At 36.0% G+C, this 11,272-nt stretch overlaps 1 protein-coding gene across 2 annotated transcripts in view; it reads left to right on the top strand.

Annotated features, from left to right (window-relative positions):
- Map7d3 (MAP7 domain containing 3) overlaps window positions 1-11,272 on the top strand; it is a 32,978-nt gene that overhangs the window by 8,595 nt on the left and 13,111 nt on the right. Inside the window, exons 5-10 of one of the 2 annotated variants that reach the window (XM_010642535.3) lie at window positions 1,791-1,905; window positions 5,439-5,531; window positions 6,825-6,950; window positions 9,247-9,983; window positions 10,572-10,699; window positions 11,027-11,226. In XM_010642535.3, coding sequence (XP_010640837.1) covers window positions 1,791-1,905; window positions 5,439-5,531; window positions 6,825-6,950; window positions 9,247-9,983; window positions 10,572-10,699; window positions 11,027-11,226 — 1,399 coding nt within the window. Of the gene's footprint in view, window positions 1-1,790; window positions 1,906-2,444; window positions 2,497-5,438; window positions 5,532-6,824; window positions 6,951-9,246; window positions 9,984-10,571; window positions 10,700-11,026; window positions 11,227-11,272 lie in introns of those variants that run through there. The other variant, XM_010642544.1, reaches the window with a different exon arrangement.

Below are 11,272 nucleotides of genomic sequence, written 5' to 3'. Positions count from 1 at the left end.
GGGAGGGAGAAGAGAAGGGAGACAGGGAAGAGAGTGAATAAGCTAAATAAAGGCAACTTGAGAGCCAAAAATGAAAAATAGAAAACTAGGTACAGAATGAGGGAGAATCTATTGGGAAGAGAGACAGTCCCAAGGACTGAGAGAAAAAAGAAGAACCAATTCAGTAAAAGAGGAAGCCAAGGGAGAGAACAAAGAAGATGTAATAAAATAATACTGCAGACAGAAAGGAAATGGGACATGGTGAGAGAAGAGGCAGAAAGGTGGGGAGGAAAGGCCAGAGAATCCTGGAGAGCTGCTGTGAGAGAGTCCCAGACAGAGTAGGGGCATGGAACACTGTGAATAGGCTAGGCATGGAAAAAAGGGAGTAATTATAGAGAACAGGGGAGGAAGGGTGTATGGAGACAGGAGATATATATGACACAAGGTAGAGATTCACATGTGAGCTGGATCCGAAAGAGCGCAGGGTCAGTGCATTTAAACTAGTAGGATAGAAGTCTTCTGAATGAGAAATATTTTAATAAGGGAAGATTCATCTCTTATTGTACTCTATTTTAGTTCCAGGGTTTCTAAGTAATTTAGAATAATTCATTTTCTGTTAGAGAGTGTAATTTTCAAATATTGCCATTAGATAAATTTTATTTCATTTTCCCAGTATTTTTATCTTTGCCCCCAGAGGAATGGTGAGGACATTATAAGAATGGTGTTGCTATGAAACCATTGTTGTTAGGGAAGAATAGAAATTGTCTAGCCCTGAAGTTGATGTGCTTTCTCAAGTATAGTCCATGATGTGTCACATTATAGGGATGAGGCATATCTGAGCAAAGAACTCACTTGTGAATAAAGTTTTTGTTGTTTGGATTTGTTTTGATGCTGGCGATTGAAGCCAGGGCCTTGCATATGTTAAGCATTTGCTGTACCCATAAGCTACATCCCCCTAAGTCACACAGCAACTAGTTAATGGCAGCAGCTTCTCTTTTTTCTTTTTCCCTTTTCCCTCCCCTCCCCTCCCCTCTCCTCCCCTTCCTTCCCCTTCTCTCCCCTCCCCTTCCCTGGCGATTCTGAGTGTGGAACCCAGGTGTCCTTGCACACGCGAGCCAAGCGCTCTCCTATTGATTTATGCTCCCAGCCCCACTGGAAACTCCTTTCTGGAAGTACAGTTGGTCTGCCACAGTGTTTCATTTAATTTCTATAGCTGTTCTTCTGACCAGTTTAGGTTGCAGTCAAGGTCAAGACGTCATTGGTTATCTTTTCTGAACTAGTTAGCACAAGAGTTTACTTTTTATAGATATGGGAAGAATAGCTTATTCTGTCATAAATTTCACTTTATGTGTGTTGATATTTTTTCCCCATCATTCCACAAAAAATGTTAAAGTAATTTTTAAAAATGTATATATACACCACACTAGATGATATAATCAGTGCTTTGGGGAATCGGGCAAAGGGGGAAGTTGAGGTAAAGAACAGTAAAGTATAAGGTATGATTAGTATACACAAACGTATACCACTGGGTCTTTGTACAGTTGCTAGAAAAAGTCTACAAATTTGGTCCTAAATTTCCTAATATAAGCAAAGAGGGAGATGTGGTCAGTTACTTGTTGCAAGATGTGTAAAATAAAAAATAAGTTATTCCAGAGAAGTATTGGTATTGATTGACACCTGAAACATATCTCCAATGATACAAAAAAGCTTCTACCTGGTAATGAAATTTGGTGATGGGGTTTGTTATCTGAAACACAAATCAAAATTACACTAACCCATATAATGAATGTATAAACATTTATTTTACATAGGAAAGATACAATGCTGTTCTTTCTCGTACTTTGGAACGGAGTAATCTTATGGATCAACGGCAAAAGAGATGGTCATGGGAGGGCTCTACCATGATGAATTCTGAAAACAAACTCGGTAATCAATACAATTATCAAATTTTAGGTTCACTAATGTTCATATTTAAATATTGGCTGTGGGTAGAAGGTTGCTTTGATAGCAAGGTTTTAATCTTTGTGTCCCAAATGAAAATGCTCTATATAGTAAATTTGGAATTAAATTTATGTCATATACCAGTGCAGAAGAAACAGGTAGGATTTTGTAATAGTATATCCCAAATCTTACTTAAATTTATAATCAGGTTAAGAATAATGTATAACTACACAGATTATATAGTGTATATTTAAAAATATAAGATGTCTGCCTTGGTTGCCACTGACTTACTGTAAATTTCCCGATGCGTGGACGTAATTCTACACAACTTCATAAAACATAAGCTAAATTTATTAATTGGTAAGGAGTGACTGACAATGAATGTCATGTGCCTAACTAATACTCCATAGAACTACATCATGAAAACTCATGATACTTTCCTCTTGAAATATGATTAAATACTATATCTTAGTCAGAAAACAATCTGTACCTGCTGAAAAACTTCAACAGGACTCATCTGCTTTCATTAAACAATACCTATGTCACTTGCAGGTCTTCAAAATTTTGTTGCCAAGAGTAAGTAGTTATTTCATTTATTCTACTGAATTTCAGTTTGAAAAAGTCATTTATATATATTTCTACAGTACCACTTATTTAGGTTATGGAACGTCTACATTTCTTTTTTAAAAGTGCCATGTTAATTTACAGTAGAGATTAATATTTTATATGTTTATTAGTATAAATCCTGTAACATGATTTTTTATTAATCATATCAGATGAGCTTGATGGGCTCAGGTAGCTCAAACTGAAACTTATTTTGGTCAAAAGACATTGCGATCAAGTGGCTTTTAAATTAATTCCTATCTAGTTAACTGATAATGAAATTGCGTTTCCTAAGGTCTAGTGAGAGGAGTCCTTCAATTTCCATAAAGTATCATGATTACTACCCCATTGAAGGAAAATAATAGCATATATGTAATAGTGGACAGGTTGGTCTGCTTTACATATATTTGTTACCCACTATAAACTTAAATTGATAGGCAAGTATAATTATATTCCTTGTTTTCTACCTAAGACTTCAAGATTCGGTGATTTATACTTTGACATGCTTTTTTATAGTTTTATTTTGATCAGTTAATAGGTAGATCACAAATTTTAATTGTATTTAAATTGTACCTTTCACTTAAAAGTCTGTCTTTCCCTCAAAAAAATGCTTAATGATAGCTGTATTACCAAGCTCTACTTTGTAATTCTTCATAGTAACAATGTATTGCTGTTTTAAACAAAATGAAGTTATCTACTATGGATACTTCCAGTACCTTATAGTTCCTGGTGTTTGCCTCTTAGTATTGTTTATTTTTGAGAGGTCCGTACCTGGGACAGGGGATATAGCTCAGTGGCACCACATCTGCCTGGCAAGCACAAGGTCCTGAGTTCGATCCCTGGTATCAAAAAAAAAGTCTGTACCTGAGTGTGTATCAGTGACCATTTTTGGCTTGTAGTACATGGCGCTTCTCATTGGTAATTAAAATGTATTAACCATATCCATCTTTCCAGAGGAGAAAATCCTATTTTCTTTCTAGAGAAACAGTAGGTGTGATCTTGGAAAGAAAATTACAAGGAAATGTACATGATTCCCTCAAACTTATCCATTAAAAAAACATGAAGATAGCTGGGTATGGTGCTATGCACCTTCAGTTGCAGCTGTTCGGAAAGCTGAGGAAGTAGGATCACTAGAGGCCAGGGAGTCAGAGCCGGTGTGGCCAACCTACCGAGACTCCCCATCTCAGAAAAAAAAGATGAAGCAACACTACTTGAAATAATAGTTTGAATCTTAACAAGTTTCTTTTATATTAATTTGTGGCCTTGACCTTTTTTTGAGCAATGTTGATGGCTATAAAATTTTAATACCCATTAGACTCTGGGCAATATCTGTTAAATAAATATAATTAATTATAGCAGTGGCTCATTTAGTGGAAAAGATTTCTGGTTTTGTCTAAAACAATGTTGTAGTTGTAATATGTTGAAAGGATTTTGGGGGCAAAGGTTTTCTTCTGTTCATACTCATATTATGTTGTTTGTACTCTTAGGGCTCTTATAATTTCAGCAATGAGCTTGAGAGGTCTTGGATTTTGTTGCCAATCTGAGTGCACCGTATTTTCTCTTAAAATTGTCTAAGTTGATCCACTTATCACCCCCACCCTCACTGTGCTTTCCCAAGCACTTTTGTGTCTAGCCTGAGTTCATTCATAGATTAATGTAGCAAGATTGTCCCCAGTACCTTGCTTGTCATAGGGTAAAACTAATATATTGTCCAGCAGCTAAATCCTGTAGAAATATTAGGTAACATTAATTGCAATGACATGTTTGTGTACTTTCATTCTAATACGTCTTAGTTGTTTCACAACAGATAACTGTTTCACTACCTAATTCCTTTCACAGACTAGCATAGAGATAACATAATGAGCAAACAGTAGTATGCTTTCATTAATATGTCGACTTATCATCTTAATGCGACATGTAAAGAAAAGGGACAGATGATGACTTTCAAGGTAATAGTTCATTTGCACTGAAGGAGTAAGTCCAAGTAACTCTTTGAATGATTTCTTTACTAGTTTTTTTAATACAAGGTTTACGTGGAAGATGCTTTTTGAAATAATTCAATTTAAGGTAAAGTATGGTACACGCTCTGAAGTGATGAATGCTGTACTTGGTGATTCCACAAAAATCTCTTTAAATTTAACTGAAACCTGTTCAGTCCATAGAGATCAACATCCCAAACTCAAATGAAATTCGTAATCTAATATGTAATATTTTAAATAACCTGTTTTCAATTTTGGTTGATTCACTCAGTCTGTTTTTCTTCTCATTGCTGCTTTATAACAAATTCACACTATTTTGTCATTTCTTGCAGTATGCTAATGAAGGGCACAAGACTTACATTTGAATCACTTAGACGTCTGTGTTTTATGCTGCACATTCACATTATCACTTTAAGGATTTTTTCAAATCACACTATATTGTCAATATGCACTAACTTACAAGTCCCCAAAAGAGAATCTCTCTTTTAAACAGACATTGCTAGAGTATTTCGGGTAAAATGGACAAGTGTCTACACTTAAGCTGAGTTGCTTAAATTGTGATATCTGTACCAAAGGTTAATACTCAGTTTTGTTTAAAAAAACACCAGTTATAACTAAGGTATAAATTACTTTTAGTATTAGACATCATGGATTGTTTTAAATTAAAGGTCTTATATTCTTCATTTGGGAACTTGGATGCTGTTTTCCCGGTTAATTTTTGCCATTTTCTAAATAGCTTTTTCATTGCAGGTAACAAAAAATAAATTAGTTTTAAATTTGGAAATGTAGAAACTGCACAGTATTTGAAATTAAATTCTAACAAGCAAGGGTAAAGAATATTTTTTCTAAAAATCTGAAAAGACTAATGACTCTCTCCTGAAATAATATATTTAAGTAGTGTTTGAAAAGTAATTCTCCTTTGCACTTGATCTCTAGGAAAAACGGAAAATAAGAGAAGCTCATCTTTGAACAGAAAAGAGAGCAAAATGCGTTCCTCTAATGACACAGGACATATGGAAGATAAGCCGGGTGATTAGTTATTTTTCAGCATAAGTCTTACGTAGTAGTTTTAAAGAGGTGTATTATGTCAACCTGAGATGCTTAAAAAAGTCATTCCTGAAACTGGAAGCCGAAATGTCCCTTCTTGAACTAAAAATGCATCAGCACCATGCTTATTTGGCAGAAACTAGAAAAGCCTGTCTTTAAATGAAGTATGTATTTCCTGTCATCAGTTGATAAGGGGTCTATAGTGAAGATGAAAAAATAAATTACAAAATGTTATAGGTGGATAAGTTTTATACAGGAGGATTGGATTCAATTCAAACATTTTACCAAGTTGTGTTTAGAAGCTGTAAATTAATGGGCATGTTTTGATCAGTGCTTTACTCTGTCGCCTCATAGCATTACCCACATAGATCTTTTGTGCGTGTTTTCACTGCTGATTATTGTACAAAAATATATTATTATTACTAAAGTACTTCTATATTTAGTTTCTTTTACCCTCTTTTTTTTTCCTGGTACCAGTGATTGAACTTGGGACCTTGAGCTTGCTAGGCAGGCGTTGGAACCACTGAGTTAAATGCCTGGCTCCTTATTTAGTTTCTTTTTAAACTTTTTCCTCTTAGCATTTCCCTCTCACATGTGTTTGTTGCTTTTTTTTTTTTATGCACTTACCCATTTACTTACAGAAGAGCCTACTTAATTGATTCAGGTTAAATCCTATTGGGACAAATGCTATTGTCAGAGGGATCTTTATGAACATAAAGATTTATAGGAGCAAGATATTTACAAATTTCTTTTTTTTTTTTTTTGGTACTGGGGATCCAACATGGGTCCTTGTGCTTGTGAGGCAGGCAGCAGAACCACTGAGCTAAATCCCCAGTCCCACAAATTTCATTTTTAACAAAAGAGTTTCAGTGAATCCCTGGGAGCTTTTGGTAATGAATTTTTGGCCATGGACTGGCTTGAACATTATTATTGTCCATGGCATATATCTGTAAGAATCTCTTTAGAATTCTTTTCATGTGCAGTTTTTTTTCTGCATGTGTGAGTTCCCCCATAGAGACTCCACAGAGTAGGAATTGTTCTGTTAAGTACTTTACCTAGATTTATTCTTTATGTATCGCTGTGGCCATTTGTCCTCTATTCAGGTATTATCTTCCTGACCCTGTGATGTGTTCTGGTGACAGTGTCCAATCCAATTACACTTTTCCTGGGAATGTTACCATTTTTACTGCAGTTCATATTGCTCATGTTCACTTTGCTTTTATTCATGTGTGAGACTGCAAACTGAATATTTTCTGGCTTGTTCTTCTCATTTAGCTCATCGCTTTCATAATAATACTCCAGAGAATAATTTAATCAGTCGTCTTCTCATCCCAACAAAAGCATCAGTGGCCAGAAGCAAAAGTGCTGCCTCATTACCCATCCCAGGAAAAGAAAGTCCAGGTAACTCTCATACACTAGAAAGTGTGAAACATATTAGTGTTTGTACTTGAAAAGTGGGTTCCATCACTGGATTTGTTGCATTTAGTCCTTAAAATAATTTGGTTTTTTTTTCAGCTTTAATTGAGTTTATTGGTACATTTTAGGGATATTTTTTTTGGGATCTTGTATCTTTACGTGACAGGTCTCATTTTTCATTTTTCCCCCTTGTCCCTGCCCTCCCTTCACCCCCTCCTCCCCTCCCCATCTACAAACACTTTATTTTCATCTTTTCATTATCTCACATTTTTTTCTTTGAATCATTAGCTTCAAAACTTCTAGCATAGTAGAGTAATCTGAGTAATGGGTAATTCATATGAAAAGATAGCTATCTTTGGTGGTGATTGTTAAATTTTAAAGCTCTGTGAATTTTGAAAATTCACTGATGTCAAGGAAGAAAGTTTCCTACTCTACTTTTTTCCTAAAATATGGGAGCATACTTTTGAATCTATCTTTAAGCTTTTTAGTTGAGGGCATAAAGATTGTTAGTGGAATAAAACACATCTTCAGGGTTATGTGGCTTTTCTCATTCATAAGTACATTGGGGTAGAAGGTAGCAAGACACCCCCAGTAGTGGAGAGCTCTAAGGCATTGTCCTCATTATTTTCCCCCTCTGCTTTTTCCTTTCCAAAACACATCCTTCCTTTTTGGCTTTTTTTCCTGTCATTATTCACATTAGTAATAAAATGAATCAAAATGCTATAGCCTTCCTCATAGTGCAGCCTTTCTGCTTTTAGTTCTGATTTCCAACACTGTTTATGTCCAGTTACATGTATGTCGTGTTATTTTCTGCCAGTCTTCCCCACCTCCAACTATTGTAAGATTTTTTTGTAATTTTTGTTTCAGTTTAATGGAGCACTGTCATTTAAAAAACTCAATATTTTGCCTTAAATTTCGATAGCTGATCATAATAACAATCTAGTCATTATACTTACATTTTCTGTAATACAAACTGTCGATGTTAAATAAAGATGTGACTGTTTATGTACCTGCAAGTATGTAAAGAAAATGCCTTCACCAAAAATGAGGGGTTAAAAATAACAAGTTAAAAGTCTTATTCAGACATAGTCAATCTTTGATAATTTATTCTATTTTAATTATTTGATGAGCTCATATGAAAATTTTCCATTCATACTTAAAGATGAGGTGGTGAATATATTTACTAAGTTATAAGAAAGTACCACGAAATACCTTTTAAAAAGGGTTTATTATATAAACAATAAATATATAGCATAGAAAAACATTTTAAATATAATCTTCCTACTATCCCAGCATTCATTGGTAACAATAATTTTCTTTGCATTTATATGGTTTTTTTTGCAAACTGAGATAACCTACCTTTATTAAACTCAGTATATATCATTTTCTAGGTCTAAAAATTGCATATTATGTTCATGACTTCCGTAGTATAGTCCAGGTTTTTTTGTTGAAAGTTTGGATGATATTTTCAACAGTTTCATTATTATAAACAGTGGTATAGGAGGCAAACCCATATAGATATTTTATGGATTTATCCTTTCTTTGCTAAGGATAAACATGGAAGTTGAATTGCTAGAACAAAAAAGTATACTTTTTAAGTAGCTCTTGATATATATTACCAAAATGCTAAGGAGAATATACTAATCTATATAACCAGCAGTATATGAAGTTATCTGATTGCAAGCACTGGAATTACTATATTTTTTCATCGTAGTTGACATGGCATCTTAGCATTTTTATTCATTTCCTAGGCAGTGATAATTTGGGTTGTTAAAACTGCAAGGGACATTGGAGACCCTGATCCTTCTGAGTGTCTTAGTACAGTTTTTAGTAGGATGAGGAAATGCTCTTTAATTCTGTTCTGAAACAAATCAAGTATAGAGTGTCTTACATAATCCCCCTTGTAATGGTAAGATCTCTAGCCTAGTGAAGAGGTTCAAATTACTCTTAAAAAGTGTTGAAGATCTTGCAGTTGTCGTGAAAATCAATCTGAGATGCAGTGTGATTAAAGTAGAAATAGCTTATTGCAAACATTAGCTTTGGAGAAGAATCTTATTTTCATCTGTACTAGGACATTGCTATTACAGCAACTCTGTTGTTCGTATTGCTTCTGAAGTATTAATTTCATGTTGGTTCTGTCCTGTGTCTGTGATGCATTTCACCGAGCACTCAGTGTGCTGTGTATAATCCCTGTGATTTTCTAATAGTCTCTTTTGTCTATACATGGTGTTTTTAATCTTGTCAAATTTGTGTAATTTTACTCTGTTCTCATTTATTATAGGCATCAACAAAAAATACCTACTCCAATACATACACATGCCCTCGCGGAGCCATAGTAGTGAGGACTTGAAGACTTCCAGCATGCACAGCAAGTCAACTGAGAAAACACCTCTACAGACCAAAGTAGATGCTGCTCCCCTGGAGAAGGTAGAAACGCCCCTCAAGGCAAAAGTGAAAGTGACTCCCACAGCATCTTCTGCAGCAAGCAGCGAAGAACTCCCCGAGGTGAAGGTGGACTCCGCCCCCCAGGTGAGTATGGATGCAACCCCGGTCGTGAGCATGGACCCGACACCCAGAACGAGCTTGGAGGCAACCCCTGGGATGAGCATGGATACAGTCCCCAGCTTGAGCTCAGAGGCGACACTGGGAGAGAGCACAGACACACTTACTGAATTGAGCAAGGACACATCCTCCGAGGTGAGCATGGACACCTCCTCCCTGACCAGCGTGGACGTATCTCCAGTGGTGAGCTTGGACACCTCCCCGGAGGTGAGCACAGACACTTCCCCTGTGGCAAGCATGGACTTCTCTCCTGAAGGGAGCATCGAAGCCTCCCTGGAGGGTATGCAGATGCTGCCTGAACAAAGTGTGGAAGCTCCCTCTAGGGCGAATACAGAAGCAGGGCCCAAGATAAGTGTGGAGGAACCTTGCAAGGAGAGTGAGGACGCCCCTCCTGAGGTGCTGGTAGAAGCAACCCCCCAGGCGAGTGTGGAAGAGCCCCCCAAAGAGTCCCCTAAGGTAAGTGGTGAAAGCATCTCCAAGACAAAGCTGACTCTCCAGAGGTTTGTCAAGTGCTTTTCACTGAGAAGTTGTCTAATAAGACGCGTGGTTTCGTTGTAGAGAGCACAGTTGGTCAGGCTTTACAATATGACTTATCTGTCATTTATTGTACTCTGCAATAAAAGAAACTAACTTTAATGATTTTATATTCTCTGATGTTCATTGTACCAGCACCCCCCATGCTAGGTTATTAGTTAATTTTTCATACAAGGCAAAAAATGTATCTGTTTATATGAACTCTTTCTAAATTCTGAAGAAAAAGTTTTTGAGAAATATTCCAAACCCTTAATTAAGACTTAGAAATGCGGTTAGGTTTTTGAAGTAAGATTTCTTTTAATTTATTTCTTTGATCTATTGGCTAGTGTAATATAATGTGTTTGTATTGAAGAAAATATCTCTACGGTACCTGGCTTTCATACACTAAAGGAAAATTGGGAGTTTAAGGAACTAATAGCTGTATTTTATTCAGAATGTTTCTCTCTTAGAAAGAAAGCTAGCTGCAGTAAAATAATTGCTGGTAATTTTTTATTACATTGATCTGCTCAGAAACCAGAAGCGGACAAACAGACCTCAAACCCTGTTATCAAGAAGCGCCCATCGGGAAACATACCACGTTACAAATGGCCTTCATCTCCTACAAGGGAGAGGCGTCCACCCTCACCCATAACTACTATGTAAGTCTTTGAAACTGTTCTTCTTAAGTGTTTTACTAGAATAAATTTCATTTCAGTGTTTCACAAATGAAATATATAGTGTACATGGCAACACAAATGTAAAGAAAAAAACTTTAGAGTAGATTTCCTTTTGTGGATTTAAAAAACTCCAAGACAATAATACCATTATCATGTAGTACTAAGATGTGACTAGGGGGCTGGGGATAATAATCCAGGGCTTTGCACATGCTAGGCAACCACTGTACCACTGACAGCCCCAGCCCTAGATACTGTATTTATGAAATTGTATACTAAAATTAATAAGTGCACACTTGTTACTTTTTTCAGGCAGAATCAAAAGAACCGCCCCCCATCACCTTCACCAGTCTTAAAACAGCCATCACAGACATCTCCATCCTATAAAACAGTACCCATTCAACGTCTATTTGTACCAAATGCATTGGGTGCTTTCAAAAAGAAAAGAGAAACTGTCTCTAAAACTACAAATGAATTTGAGGCTGTGAGCCAAAAGCGTATGATTCATGAAGGTACGTTTATTCACTAAGAAGTTTTTTTGTTTTTTTTTTTTTTTTT

This window comes from Fukomys damarensis, unplaced genomic scaffold (genome assembly GCF_012274545.1).
Source record: "Fukomys damarensis isolate Sample0158 unplaced genomic scaffold, DMR_v1.0_HiC HiC_scaffold_39, whole genome shotgun sequence".
Classification (NCBI taxonomy): domain Eukaryota; kingdom Metazoa; phylum Chordata; class Mammalia; order Rodentia; family Bathyergidae; genus Fukomys; species Fukomys damarensis.
Note: the sequence above shows the minus strand (reverse complement) of the source record. Positions and strands in the feature narration are given on the sequence as shown.